Source organism: Cucumis sativus, chromosome 2, assembly GCF_000004075.3.
Source record: "Cucumis sativus cultivar 9930 chromosome 2, Cucumber_9930_V3, whole genome shotgun sequence".
In the NCBI taxonomy this organism is placed as follows: Eukaryota; Viridiplantae; Streptophyta; class Magnoliopsida; order Cucurbitales; family Cucurbitaceae; genus Cucumis; species Cucumis sativus.
This window is the reverse complement of record NC_026656.2, coordinates 10,551,137-10,567,453: the sequence shown is the minus strand read 5'-3', so window position 1 is coordinate 10,567,453 and position 16,317 is coordinate 10,551,137. Positions and strand designations below refer to the sequence as shown.

At 26.7% G+C, this 16,317-nt stretch overlaps 1 protein-coding gene, 1 long non-coding RNA gene and 2 other non-coding genes across 4 annotated transcripts; all 4 read left to right on the top strand.

Annotated features, from left to right (window-relative positions):
- The first annotated feature begins 408 nt into the window (after nt 1–408).
- Nucleotides 409–496, top strand: TRNAS-GCU. The gene has a single exon. It is a non-coding gene; the product is annotated as a tRNA-Ser (tRNA).
- Nucleotides 497–2,760: 2,264 nt separating this feature from the next.
- LOC105434732 (zinc finger protein 3) lies at nt 2,761–3,303 on the top strand. The gene has a single exon (XM_011651843.1). The coding sequence runs from the start codon at nt 2,761–2,763 to the stop codon at nt 3,301–3,303; it is 543 nt and encodes a 180-aa protein (XP_011650145.1).
- A 5,866-nt stretch (nt 3,304–9,169) lies between these two features.
- On the top strand, nt 9,170–10,760 carry LOC116402176. The gene is made up of 2 exons (XR_004214624.1): nt 9,170–9,916; nt 10,454–10,760. It is a non-coding gene; the product is annotated as an uncharacterized LOC116402176 (long non-coding RNA).
- Nucleotides 10,761–15,823: 5,063 nt separating this feature from the next.
- On the top strand, nt 15,824–15,894 carry TRNAG-GCC. Its single transcript has one exon. It is a non-coding gene; the product is annotated as a tRNA-Gly (tRNA).
- Nucleotides 15,895–16,317: the final 423 nt, after the last annotated feature.

Here is a 16,317-nt window from a genome sequence, read left to right as displayed (position 1 = left end):
ACCTACTTTGTAATTCCATCAGCTCCGGTATTATTATTATTGCTTTGTAATTAAACGACTGAAAATTTTGTGCTTTACCATAATAAAAAATGAATCTTATTCCTAAAGGCTTCAGAATTTTCATTGAAAATGCTGATTGACGAACCTCTAGGTCATTGGTTTGAAATGTCTTGGATCACATACTTTAGACTATTTTCATTCTTCAAATGTGTGTTATGCAAATCACTGGGGAGTTTTTATCACAAAAAAGTTTTTATTGATTTTCATCGATATATTTAAATAATTATCTATATCAATATAATTATATATCTATATAATAAAGGGGGGAGATAAAGAAGGGCTTTTTTCAAGCCTTTATTTTCTATTTTTTATACAATGTATCATAGTAATTATCCGTTTTCCATTTGGGGAGAGATGGCTGAGTGGACTAAAGCGTCGGATTGCTAATCCGTTGTACGATTTTTTTGTACCGAGGGTTCGAATCCCTCTCTTTCCGTTTCTGTCAATTACTTGGTATTTTTTTATAGTTGAGGAAAGGTGTGGAATAGATAAAATGTTAAGAACATTTCAAAATCAAGCAAGGAAAAAAAATCTGATTTTTTTATTCTTCACGCCCCGGATTACGTCCCGGGTCATTAGATAGGAATCCGAAAATGAAGAGAGAAACAAAGAATATTACTACTGTATAAACAAATAGTTTGAGAGTGAAGTTACTTTTAGAAATAGGAAAAAATTTAAAGAGTTGAGTCCATTTTTCAATTTCTTCATAGAATATGGATTCACGAGTTTCACACTTCTTCGAGTATCAAGGACTCATAAGATAATACTAAAGATTGGAGCTATAGAATTTTTCAATTCTGACACAAGGTATTTATTAGATCTAATGTACTTTTTAGATATAAGAGAATTATTTTGTTGTATCCATACTAATATCAATCCAACCGATTTCATGAATACCAATTAACTAACCAACAAAACTACTTGTTACAAATAACATCTTGTTGTTGCATCGAAACATAGAAATGTTGACTAATCTGACTAACATTGAACTTGGTAAAATGAAATGCATTGTGTGAAGATTTAGCATTGTACTAGAGTGAACAAAGAAACATTGTATAATGATTTAGCATTTTACTTGGTATATAGTGAGACTGTGTTTTAGTCTATACTTGTGTTTGTCTTAGCATATACTAAATACAAATAAAAGAAATACAAATGTTACGCAACTCTCCCTTCTCTTCTTCGTACATATTTTGATTTAAAATGTTTTTGTTAGGGAATTGATTTAAAGTGGTTAGTGATTAATTTTCTCCTTAAAACTGTATTTATCTCGAACTACTTTAACGGTCGATGAAGAGAAAGAAAGGAGGAGTTACGGTGTAAGGGTTTCATTGAATAACTTTGTTGGGATGTGAGAGAAGTGAAGTGAAAGGTGAGATGGTAATTAAAGGTGTCACTAGAATTTAGGAAATAGAACCTTAAAAAAATGAGAGCTCTATTTAGTAATATATAGAGTCAGCTAATTGGCTACAAATCTTAATTATACCTCTAAATTTAATGAACACAATAATCTTTTGTGTGTTGTTCTTCTCTGATGGATTTTTTCCTTCTTCAGTACATTAATTAATGACATGATCTTCTTCTTTTTTCCTTTCTCAATCTTGTCTATATGATCTATATATTCTCATAGCTTCAATTGTTTTTGTTTTTGATTTTTAAATACTAAACCAATTATATCATTATTTCATTTCTTTTCTGAGATCCTATTGTGACCTAATTATTTTCTACTTTCTGGGGTTTTAAACTATCATTTGGCTTTTCGTTTGTTTTATACTTTGTTTGTGAGTGTAGGTTACTATTTTAACCTAAGCTAAATGTTTGTTCCAATCTGATCATCAATACATCCTGTGTTAGAGTTGATTACATTTTTGTAAATGTATATTTCTAATGTTTTAAAAAATACTTCCCTAAAAAATGTGTGTATGTGACAAACAACAATATTATTTATAAAAGAGAGCAAACCAATTTAGAGCCATAATAGTTGAATAGCTGAAACCTGAAGATTAAGAGAGCATCTTTACCATTCTCATGACTCTCATTAGACCCTTATTGCAAGTGAGATTGAAGTAGTTGTGAAAGTGAATGACTCCAACTAAAAGCGTCCGGTCCATGTCCTCAGATGTGGATAGAGTAATATATATTGATGTACTCACCTTTATACATCTTACTTTTATTATACTTGAATCAACATATTTTTAGAAAAAGAAGTACGAAGAATGTCCAATGTGACAAGTTAAGATTAGATACAATTTGATAAGAAATGCTCAGATATATGTATTTTTGTCTCCAAGATAATGTACCTATATAGTTATTTTTCCTCACACAATATCCTCTTTCTTAAAATAAAAAAAATAAAAAAAAAGATCAATTAATTAAGTTAAGATGTTGAAAGAAACATTTACAGAAGTTATTTGGCTAGAAACTAGGGTCCAAGTATATTAATAACACCATTTGAATATATTCTATATTTGGACACATAAAAAGCGTAACCTTAGCCTATCACTTCAGATTTTATGAAGAAAATAATTTATATCTAACAAATATATATGCATACTTTTCTTGCACCCTTTTCTCTATTTATATATCTCCAAAGCTTAACATTATATATGCATCCACTCCAAAGTTATAACTTTGCTCAGTATAAGAATCTCAATACTTATCTCCTATCTTTTAAGTAAATTTTTTCCATCTCTTTCCAAAATGGAGAGTAATAATTGTTTGGGCATCACCATGAGCAGCAGCTCACAAGGCGTTCAAGAGCTTAGAATTATAACCAAACCCAAAATGAAGCCACAACTTAAAGCTAAAGCCTCAAGAAAACATAACAACAAAAGAGAAGGAAATCAAGAAGAAGAAGAGGAAAAAGAGATTATTGTTGAATTTCCATGGGCTTCTTCAAGAGCTTCTTATACATGTGGCTTTTGCAAAAGGCAATTTCAATCTGCACAAGCCCTTGGTGGCCACATGAATGTTCATCGACGAGACCGAGCAAAGCTCCGAAGATCTCTGCCGTTGGATTCGGCCACTAATGATGATCATCATCATGATTTTCATGGATCCTCATCTCAGCCCATTAAGTTTCTTAAACTGTATGATTTTTCAAGCTTTCATGGCGAACAAGCTGATGATCAATCAGATGGTGGGTGTCAGATCTGGAAGAAGGTCAATAAGTTTGTGAAGAAGGAGACTGCTTTGCTTGCTACTTCAAATGACATAGATTTGGAACTCAGATTAGGGTTTTAATTTACCTAACATTTTGGCTCTAACTATATATTTATGAACTTATGATCATTTTCCCTAAATGAGTGTTATAATATATTTTGTTGTTAACGCTATGGTAATTTTGCTTAATGTTTTCCTCTAATAAAGGTTCTAATGTTCTAATTATATTGTATCAGTTCCATGGTAGAGAGTGTTGGTAAATATATAGAATTTGTCGATATCATCAAAGATAACTTTAGTATATTTGCAAATTTTTAAAAATGTTTAGTAATTAATTATTAGTCTAAAAGTGCTATCTATTACAATATTATTCTAAATATTTAAATTTATAATTAAATTTTTTGAAAAAATAGGATCTAAACATATTTTTTCAAGATTTATAAAAAAAGGACAACTAGAGATCTCAAAAATTTGCTTAAGAAAAAACTAAAAAGAAGATGACTTAAATGGAGTATATATTGTAACTATATTATTTTCTATCGTTATCCCTAGTTTAAATCTATTTACACGTTTTACACATATGAGAAAATAAAATTAAAAAGAAATCATTAAACTAAAAAACACAAGAATTTACACGAAAAATACAAGACTTGAAGAAAAATCACGACTCGTCCAAAAGAAATTCACTGTATGTAATTACCATCATCACCGAGAAAATAATTCTCTTTTCTCTAATTTTAATTAAAGAAGCACTCTTCTCAAAAGTTTATATATATATATCCATACTATTTAACGGGACTGTCAAACTAAAGAATATAAAAAGAATTATTTAACTAGAGTTAACTTGAACTATGAAGATTAGAAATGAAAGGGATAAACTGTTATATATATATATATATATATATATGGTGAGAGAGAATTTGTGGGAAGAAGTACTTAGGGTTTGTATTGGACGCCACTATTTGATATCCATTTGTGTTAATTGTAATGCATGATAAGAGAGACAAGACATTGGCATTTGAAAATGACATACAAAGGCAGCCTCATTACCTATGTGTTTCTTAACCAAAATCCCATGTTTTTGCATCTTCCCAATGATATTGGCTTTCAATTAAGCATCATTCTTTCCCTTCTTTGCTTTTTTATGGCTTTGGGTTTTTTATGCTCAATATTTATAACCAACTTCTCACTCCAAATCACACCAACTACTACCCTTTCTTTTCCTATTTCCCCTCTCCATGCCCTCTGCTTCATAAATTTAATTTCCTACATTATTCTATATATTCTTTCGATTGTGTTTGGATTGTGCCATATGTACGTAACTGGTGTGTTTATTTTGTTAGTTCATGAGATGTAAAATCAAACATTAGAGTAAGAACTTTAGTTAGTAACAATTTTAGTTCCAATACTTTTATAGTTTGTAAATATCTATAGCCCTTATCAATATAGTTTTCACTAAAATTAAGTGTTAATTTTGTTACTTAATAACTTCTCTTTATAGACTATCTATAAATAAATTTAATTTTCCAGTAATTTACCAATTCTATGTTTAGCATAAATTTAATTAATTAATAATTATTTTTTGAATGTTGAATTGTTGTAAATTATAAAATATATAGACTAAATTGTTGCTCAATCAAATTGAGAGACTAAATTGTAATAAAATATTTTTTAACATACATTAACCGTGTTTAGATTAATTTTTCAAGTGTTTAATTTTAGTAATATAAAAAGTGATTTGAGAGAAAAATGAACTGTTTTACGACCACTTGCAAAAAGTTTAATTTAGAGTTTAAATAAATATATACTTTTTTAAAATTAGAATATCCCAAAAGTTATTGACAACCATATAGCAGTTCATATATATGCTACCATATAATTCTTTATATATATGTATGTGTAATTTTAATACGTTAGGATGTAATCAATGTAGCTTAAATCTGCAATAACCTATAATATCATTATCCTATGGGTTGAAAAATCAGCTGCAAATATGTATATATATACATACTTACATTCGGCAATATGACAAAATCAAGAAATAGTTGCATTTGAGAAAGTTGTTTACTCAAACTGTTGGCCCTTTGCTGTGAGATGATGAATTTGTCATTTACCAACGCTTTTAGATTTGTTTAAATTGGTTTAAAGGAAATTATATGAAATTAGAATTCCTTTTCTTCTTAGAAGACTTTTCAATTTTGATTTTCAAACCACATTATTATGGTTGTAATGTTTTTAAAAAGAAAACGTATACCAAGTCCATGCTTATTTCAAATCACCTCTAATTTAGGCTCCACAAATACTACATTGCATTCAAAATTATGTCATATAGAAATCATGATATATACCAAAATAAGTAGTGTACTACCATTTTAATTTTAACCTAATTTCTTTCAATACACCCTTTTAAATATTTGGCCAGCAATTTAGGGATATGAAACCAATGGGTTTTGAACTCCTAAAATTACTATCAGTTTGAAAAGTATCATAAGTCACTATCTCCCAATTTTGAACGAATAAGTACTTTTTGTAGACCGTCAAAACCTACATGATATCTCGAAAGTCATTCGGCACAAAAAACATAAATTTATCAATGTTAAGCACATCCACTTTAATTTTAGGCATTATGATATGATCCAAACACAAAATAGGTGAGAACCTTCAATTCTATGCATTTCTTTCTCATAAAGAAAAAAAAACCTTGTTAACTTTTCATCTCATATTTTGGTCTACTTTTTAAAGTTTTACTTCTAACGGAACTAAATTCCGCAACATATTGTTTGAAACGTATGTATTTTCCTTCACATGTGACTAATAAAATTGACTTGTCCTCTACTTTAGGTCAAGTCCCAAGACTCAACCTTTCCCATACAATACTAGCTAGCCAAGGTCATCATCATGCAATATTACATCTCTCTTCATCATCTTGTATAAATCAAAATAATCAAATTTTAAATTTTAAAAATTTTCAACTAAACATATTTTTTAAATTTTATTATTAATCTTTTGTAAATTTGAATCAAGTCAAAATTTTACTATATATAAATTTTATTCACTAAAACGTTCACTAGCTTCACTTTAATATTTGAATTTACAACTATGATATTTACCTCCTATACTGTAACTGAGTTGACTTCATTTAAATGAATTTTAGGGAGAAATAACAATTATATTATCTTTTTACCTTTTGCATTTAGTTTTTTCATCATAAACTATTCTATATTCAGTAATGTAAAATATTTATAATTTTTTAAATATTTTAATTCATGTTGCATATATATTTTTTTAATTTTACATAATAATTACATTATTATTTACGTATAAAATAAATATAAAAGAAAAAAGAAAAAAAATAGTAAAAACAAGAAATAGTTTATTTTCTTTGTTTTTGTTATCTTTTTTCAAGTTATCAAACATATCTTTGTTTCTGATATTTACAAAATAAAAAAACAAGGAACAGAATGACATCAAACAATTAAGTTTGAAATTTGAGTGTAATTAAAACAAGATTGATAAAATAAGACATTTGCAAATAAAAAGGGAATGGCTCCATTTGTCAGAAGAGAATATAAGAATTGAAGAAGTGTATTGTACTGTTGTTGTTGGAGGTTTTTGCATGGACAATGAAGAATGAGATCACTTCTCCTTTATATTTTATAAACACATTGACTTTGTCAACAATTAAATTACAACCACCACACACCAATGCCATTCAAATATATACATTTTTAAGAACTGCACCTCTTTATTATACTAAATCCTAACAAAACAAGAACAAAAAGGTATACATGGTTAACTACTGCACATTCACGTTTGTATTATTTGATATCTAATAATAATATAAAACATAACCCACATATTTGGATCGAGCACATTTTGGATCAGGCTGTATTATAATATATAAAATTCATTTTTGTTCCGACAGTTTTCAATTCAATTTTTTTTTCTCGTTGTTTTTTCGATTTACAGTTTCATTTTCATTCAATCTTTGGTTATCTACGCCTTCCAATGCTCCTCTTATTAGTGAGGGGTTCTTATGGTTTGAAATAACTAATTTTTATTATTATTGAAATCAATTTATATTTAAGTACCTATAGAATAATTTAAGGTTAGCTTATTGAGTAATTTTACATAAACAAAAGTAAGTTTTCTAAAATTTAGGAAACTTTTCCAGAGGCTTTTGTATCAATTTAAACTATAAATTAATAATTATATCAATTTAAACTTTGAACTTTGAAAGTTCTATCAATTTAAACTCTAAACTTATACAAATTTATCCATTTAAATCATCTAACCATTTATTATTATTCTTTACTAGATATACTTATAAAATTTAAAGGTTTAAATTAATACATGTACGAAAATTCAGAGTTTAGATGGATGCATTTATGAAAGCTAAGATTTATATTTATACAACTCTCAAAATTTAAGATTTAAATTAATACAATTATTAGTTTAGAATTTAAATTGATACAACCAAAACCAAAACCAAAAATTGAAAAGTGCATATTCATATTTTTGTGAAGCTTATTTACCATTTTTATTACTTCAAAATTTATGTTTCAAAGAGGACGGTTGAGAGTTTGACTCCCAAAAATAACAATTAAATTAATTAATATTTTCAAAGTGTATTCTGATTAATAATTTTTTATAATTCAGAATTATTCAAGAATCCTATCTACCAAACACATTTTGTGTTTAAATTGAAAATTTCTCTTCGATAGAAAAAAAATTGAAACTATTTAGGAAAACAACGTTTATCATTTTAAATACTTTTGTGAGAGATAGTTTTATATATTGTTTAGAATAAGGTGGGTTTAGAAATAGAAAATAATGAATATTTGGTATTGAGAAAAGAAAGGAAAGATTGAGAGAGCAATCCAAATGACACAGCCGAAAGCAACTTGAGCAGTTGAATTCACATCACAAACACACACATGTCCTTTCCATACACATCATTCTAAAGCCGGCTTTCACTAAACACCTATTCACTAACTCCCAAAAACCACTCCTCATTTTCTTCCCTATTATTATTTTAAATATGTAACACCCATCCTTCAATCTCTAACTTTCAAGTTATCATACATATTCAAAAACCACCTTCATAATCTTCGACCTCTAACGATGAAGGTCATGTTAACACTATCAAACTAAATTCACTTTAATGTCACTTGAGGCGTGCATACTTAAGTCATTTTTTCTTGTATCAAATAAGAGAAATTCCAAAATAATATTAATATAGGATGATATTTTAGTATTTTTCAAGGGCACATCTCCAAAATTCTAACCTTCCTTATTAATTAGTTTCTTGTAGTCATTAGTTTCTTGTAGTCATCTCAAACAATGAAATTAAACATAGAATCTTGATCATGTTGGGTGAAAGTTTTGAAGTCTAAATTTAATGGAAATGTTTAAATTTCTGCTATAGAATATCAATAAAAGGCCTATATATATATATTGATAGATATTTCTAAAAAATTAGAAGACTAACATTTGGATGCATTTTTAGATCATCTTTGAATATCATATTTTAATTACAATAAAAAAAGAAATAATTCTTTTTATAAAGAAGTAAGAAGAGTTTCTCAAGTTACAAACAATAATATGATAACCATTGCATAAAATGTAGGTGTTGTCTAAATCAATACACCAAAGTATTTTTCATTTACATAAATATCAACAAGGATTTTTTAAATAAAAAAAAATTATTTACCTTCCATAAAAAAAAACACTAACCATTTTTCTATTTTTGACAATTTTTAAATAAACAATTAAAAATATTAAATTTTACAGACTATATATATAAGTATTTAATCATTTAAAAATGTAAAAAATGTCTCATGAAAATTTAAAATGATAAATTAGATACCAATGTTGACCAGATAGATTATGATATATATTTAATATAATATATGTTTGAATAACACACTTTCTTAGCAACTTCCTTTCCCTTTAATTTCATTTTCCCCTTCATCTCCATAAAAACCCTAGTTTCTTTCAATTCCCAAATATCCATTTCCATGACCCATCTCTTTCTCTCTTCAAATAACGGAACTCTCTTTAATTAACCACCCTCACACTTTCATTTCTTGATGGATTCAGATCAAAAACTAGAAATCAGCAATTGCTCACAGAGTTCAAGTGATGATCAATTAGAACAATTAGAAGCAACAACAAAGGAAGATCATGATCATGATCATCATAATTATTCAGATAATTTCAACGATATTATTATCAAACGTTCATATGAGTGTATTTTTTGCAAACGTGGATTTACCAACGCTCAAGCTCTTGGAGGTCATATGAATATTCATAGAAAAGATAGACCAAATAAACCTCCAAAAACCTCTTTTTCTTTTTCTTCTTCTTCTTCCTCTTCATCACTTCAAAGCAATAATCAAATAATTGGTCCATCCACTTTCAACAATATCCCCTACTTTGGGCCTCTTTTGGGTGAGTCTCAAGTGAATTATCAAGCATCAACTTCTAACCTACATGGAGATCATTTTAATATGAACCTTTGGGGGTCAGATTTGAGCTTACAGATTGGATCGACCAACGGGAGGAGGCGACTTTGGAATAATGGTGATGGTGTTGATTTGGAGCTTCGACTTGGTCATCATCATCTGTAATCCCGACTCAAGCTCAACTACTTATTAAGCGTATGTTCTTGACGGCCTAACATATATCAAAGGTTTGAATCTCTATTCTTATATGAATGTTATTGAATAATCAAACTCTAAAATATGTCTTTCGAGTATCGATTTTCTCTTTAATCTTTATATGGATTCATAGCTGACTTTTTTGGTTTAGGGTAATTTGAGTTTCTTCATTAAGATCTCTTTAATAATTGAGTAGCAGGTTATGATGATATAGATCATATTTCATTGCTTTGGATGTGTTCTTTGTATTTCGTAGTTTTTTTTTTTTTTGGACAGTTAACTAATACAGAATTAATATTTATTTTTTAGTGATTCTTTATAACATTAATGCATCATAATTTGGTTAGTTCTAACAAATCCATAGTTATTAAAAAAATTCTGTTTCCTTCCATTATCTTTTTGTTTTTTTTTTTCACCAAAAAAATCCATAATTTATTATTGCTTTTGATCAAGAAATTGTGATATAGGGAAAAAATGAGATTTCATTTACTCACACTTCTTCCAATAGGGATGGATTAATTTCTACCGAATGGAGTTTGATAATTTGTTTTTCTTTTTTTCTTTATTAGATTGGGAAATGGAAAGAAATTTGAGAATGTAGGGTTGATTTATACTTATAGTTACATGACCTCCGACTTCAAACCTCAAAGAAATGAGTTCAAGCAAAGAACTGAGTTCATATCTAAGATAGTACTATCGAGCTCACACAAGAATAGTTCTAACTTGTAAAATAAATAGATTGTAAAAAATTGTGTATGAAATATTTAAATTATTCTTAGAAATGATGTATAACTAGTACATATGTATAACTCGAATGATATGCTTGGAAGTAATTATGTAAAAGTATCAAGATCCTCACTTTTCTTATGTTCAAAAGTGTCTCGTGAAATCTGAGTTTAGTAATTCAGAATCAATTATGATGGCATGAAAAACTATTTAAAAGTATAACCTAAAATCATTGTGAGGGAATAAAAATGTGTTTCTGTCCAGATTTTGAATATAACTGAAGTAGTCTTAATTATTTCAAAATCACTTTCAAACATAGATTGAAACAATTAGATTCAACATTAGTTTTTCAAATATGAACATTAATTTATATATACTGTGAATTAATTTATATATACATGTTGGTCCTCACAGTGAATTCAAGCTACAAAATCAACCTGAGAACTAAAATACTTTTTCCCCTGGTGATTATCATTTTATCCTTTAAACCTTAATTAGTTTGAAGAGTGTATAAAATAGGATTGATGAACTTTCAAATTTTTGTACACACTAACTCATTCGTTAAAAAAAAAAGTCTAATAAGTATTTAAACTCTTGATTTTGTATCAAAAGAATTTTCAACTTTACTTTTAGTAATTACTTTATCTAGATAATTTAATTCCATGGACTAATAAACATTTTTGAAGTTTTCAAAAACTTGCAAGACATAGAAAGTTAAAATATCTATATTAAACCCTCTTAAAGTTTTAGAAACTTTAATTTTGAAAATTTGACATCTAAGCTGGTGAGTTCAAGGACCAGTCTAAGTTATTTATGCATAAAAAATTCAAGAAATAATTAGAAAAATATTATTGATTGAGCATATGTTAGATGGATGTTCACAGTCATAAAAGTTAAATTTTCGGGTACAAACATGTATAAGGAATATGTGAATGAATTGATTGTGAACAAAGTTATATACAAAATAATTGTCCATATATCTCCCTGAATTTTGAAGACAATAATTAACTATCATATAATTTTGTTTTATTATTTGTTCTGCATTGTTTATCAAACGAGAAGATAATGAATGATTGTAATATGAGAGTGGTGAGAGTTTATGAACCCAAATCTGTTTAAAAAAAGTTGTAAAATAAATAGGCATTAGATTCACATACATTTTGTTTAGAATAATTTCTAATCGATACACATTAGTTCTGCGGTATGTTAATTACTTATTCATTTCAAGATATTAAATACACATTTAAATTGAAATGTTATGTGTTTCTGAATGATGATATGTTTAGCCCAACTTCAAATGAATACAGTCCGCTAATCTTATAATATATTCAACTTTTGCATGACTCTAATTGTTCACATTTTACAATTATTATTATTTATCATTAATTAACTATAATATTAGTATTTCAAATTATTCTTCTTTTTTTTTTAATGTCTTTTGGTTCCTAAATTCTGTGTTTTGTGATTTTATTTTGATCCCTAATAAACTTTTAAAAACGTATAATTTAGTCGTCTTTAATCTCTTGATTCTTGTAATTAGGATTTTATAAACTTGATTATCTAGATAACTAAACTCTATATTTATCCTATTAATTAAATTGACAAATAACCAAGAAGAGAGTTTGTTAATTTATTCTGTAAAACCAAAACATAGTTAATCCATTTGAATCAAAAGCTAAAAACTCATTTTGTTCTTTTTTTTTTTTCTCCAAACCTTAACTGTCTCACTGACACATTTCTATTTTTATTTTTAAATTGAAACCTTGAAGCATATGTTATGAATATTCAGTAGAATTTAAAAAAAAAAAATTGAACTTGCATATATTGGTGTTAACATTCATATGACAAAGTGAGATAAAACTAAAAAAAAAAAAATTAAGAATAACAACCAGTAAGTTGGAGTTAAATATTTTCACAAAATGAATTTAATTAATATGATAAATCTATAATTTAGTCATTTAAATATGAAAGCTACATTTTACATTTTCATTTCGTTAAGAAGTTAACAAAATCTTAATGACAAAATAAGTATTTTAAAAAAATTCACAAACTAAAACAAACTGATATATAAAAGTTACTAAAATAGGATTTAATCCTTATAAATATTTACTACTATGACTCGAACCATAATAATTCTCAGTCTATGAACTATTGTAAGAGTTTTTTTTCTTTTTTTTTTTTCTTTTTCATGAACTCATTTAAACTCAAATGCGATTTAAAGTGTAAGAAAGATAAGAAGACGTAAACATCGTATTACAATCTCAAACCAATTCATAAGCATCCACTATGTAGGACATTTATCTTTTAAATTTGAATAAAACTAAAGCATAAAAAGGGAGAAAACTACTCAAAATTGAGTTGTGTATATTTAGTGCAAATATGGGGAAAATTAGATATTCATAACAAAATTCAATGCGTAATTAACTAAAATATGATATTTAAAATGAAAGAAAATTAAAAAACCACTCTTATTTTATATTATTAGATGGAACATTAAAATTATTTATTATAAAAATTCTCTTCAACTTAAAGATTAAATGGTTGAACATGATCTATATAATTTTTCATCTCTAACATTATTCAAAGAATGCACATTTTGTTATTGGGTTGAGCTCCCCGTTTAAAGATTGAGAAAATTAGGCCCAATTTGAAAAATAATCTCCAATAACTCTTATTCGATCCAAGAAGTCATTATCAATTTAGTATTATTTAAGCTATACAAAATAAAATGAAAATTTTGGACATATCATCCACAAACCATCGCCACGTGTTTGAGACAACCTGGAGGGATCGATATTGCAAATTTGACAAATATAACGGTAAATCTGATTTTAAATTTGTTATTTTTAAAATTTTGAAAATGTAAATAACATGAGCTTTTTATCATACATTTTTGTACTTTTTGTAAACTCCACAATTAAAGAACTTTTTTTAATAAAGAGATTTTTTTAAAAAAATATTAATTAAAATAATTTTTTCACAATCAAATCTCGTACTCTCAAACATGCGATCATTTACCTCAAAATTTTAGAAAATCGAGCTTCCAAATGTCCTATAAAATCATAACAATTCATAGATTAAATTTTGAATGTTTGAAAAAATATAAAAAAAATTATGACTTTAAATAAAAAAAATTCTAAATGATTTAAAAAGAAAAGAGTTAGTGTGAAAATTTTAAAGCATAGAAAAATTTAAATTAGAAGAATTTTAAAACATTGGAAACTTAATTTTATAAATTTTAAATAAAATCAAAATGAGAATTAGTAAAAAAACTAGATAAGTAAAAACAGAACTAAAGAAAGACTGGTAAAGAATCGATTTCTTCACCTCAAAAATTCTAGAAAATTAGATTTTTAAATAATCGATTTCTTCAAATCCTAGAAAATCGAACTCTTAAATTTTTTTGATTTTGTAGTCGGAAATTTTATAAAAATAATAGGCTTGATAAAAAAGAATTTAAAAGTTTTGAATTGATAATTAGTTTTTTATTAATAATTATAAAATATATAGAACTTTCAAATATTTTAAGAAGAAATTTAACGAGCAAACAAATATTGAATTGAAAATCAAACTAAAATATTATATAAAGAATCAATATTGAAAATCAAACTAAAATATTATATAAAGATTCAATATTGATAGAAGTATAAAGATAGATCAATAAACATAAGAAAACAAATTAACAATTTAGAGAAAAATTATTGGTGATCGATCTCAAACAACTCGAGAATCAACTTCTAGTCCTAAAGATTCTAGAAAATCGAACTCTCAAAATTTCTAGGTGATTTTTTAGGTTTCATCAGTGTTCTTTTATAAAAAAATAATTTAAAATGTTAACCAATTTAAACAGTATTAATAATAACATAATAAATGGATAAAAAATATATATATAGTATTAAATAACGCATAAAAAGATGAGAAAAACTCCGGAAACAATAATCGATGTTATGAAAATAAGGAAAAAAAGAATTAAATAAAGTTGCTAATGATAAAATTATATAAAGAATAAAGTTTAAGAATAATTAATTAACGAAGGAAAGACAATAATAACAATAAACAATAGATGCGCAGCTATGTATATAAATAAATAAATATATAAAAGGGAAGCTCTCAAGTTAATAAAGAAATGATTATAAAAGAAAGAAAAGTAGAGACATAACAACAAAAACCATAAGAAAATGTTTAATCATTTTAGTACTTTTTAAGTTTCATTTTTGTTATGGATGTTTGAAGAAAAATAAATAAAATAAGAAGAAGATAAAAAAAAAAAAAAAAAAAAGCAAACCCCTAATAAACTCACTTGTTATTTAAAGTGTAGATCATTAAGACTAAAGTTCTACGAGACATCTCCAATTAAAGTAGAGTTTTTTCTATATTCTAGATTTTTGGCATTGTAGAGAGTTTTTGTGAGAAAGATGGAGATTTACGAAGTTGCTAAGAAGAGAATACAAAATTGATGTTGTAGATCTCATAGTCGTTTCTAAGAAGTGAAGGCTTATAAATAGTGCTACGGAGGCGAGAGGTTTGGTTGAAGAAAGGGGGACTTCGAGATTGTGAAGAGATTTTTTGTGTGGTTTTTTAGTTTGTGTTTTGTCCTCTCACGGAGTTGATAAAGAGCGAGAGATTATTTATAATGAGTTGCTTATTCTTCAAATGTCTAAAAATTCAAATCGAAGATTTTTTAAATTTAAAATAATACCACATTTGGCCTATCTCTCAAAATGACACGAAACCTTCGCTAACCAAAATCAATTTTAAAAAATTAATCTAACAATTAAATTAAGTTTGGGAGAAAAATAGATGGATACAAATTCTTTTACTAATATAATTGATTCTACCAATACCAAACTATCCAAAGTGGTAATAAATTGATTTCATAAATCACATTACATTTGTTGTATGAAAAATTAATACACCATTCAAAGTTGATTTTGGTTTATTAATCGTCCCCTAAGTTACACAAATATTCAATTGTACGTTAAAAGAAAAAAAGAAATCATTGCTTCAACAAAACTATTAGGGTATTTCGTTTTTTATTTTCTCTCCTTTGTATATAAATTTTGAGATATTCGATTAATAAAAGGAAGCAAAACCATTTTTATACCAATTAATGAGGTACTTTAGACAAAGAGATATTAACAAACTTTGCACGAGTTTGAGCGCTCGTTTCTTTTATTTTATTATACAAATATATTTGATTTGTGTAATAAGAAGCACCAGTGGTCTAGTGGTAGAATAGTACCCTGCCACGGTACAGACCCGGGTTCGATTCCCGGCTGGTGCAAACCTTTTTTAATTATTGTATCTTCTTTCTTAATATAAAAGAAGATGAAGAAGACGTGTTTGACGGAGTAACTAAGAAACGACAAAGTAGTAGGGATACCATTTCCAAGACACGTGTCGGTTTCTATGTCGGCAAATTTTAAGTTGATTTTCCCACCTCCATTCTCCTTCTTCTTTCTCTTTTTCTTAAATTCCTCCATATTCTGATTCATTTTTCAATTACACATTTCAACTTTTTCATCCTTTTATTTCAATTAATTAAACAAATTAATAAAAAAGATAACATATGATTATTATTAAAGTAAATTTATATATATAATCCTATTGAATTGTATGCCATTTTCTACGAAATTGATCCATTTATACTTTTCAAAATATTTAATATCATAGGATAGATAATCAACACACAATTATTAGATAGTCG

Bases quoted from the DNA above. Each gene is read 5' to 3' on its own strand.
- LOC105434732 (XM_011651843.1), top strand. From the start codon at position 2,761: ATGGAGAGTAATAATTGTTTGGGCATCACCATGAGCAGCAGCTCACAA.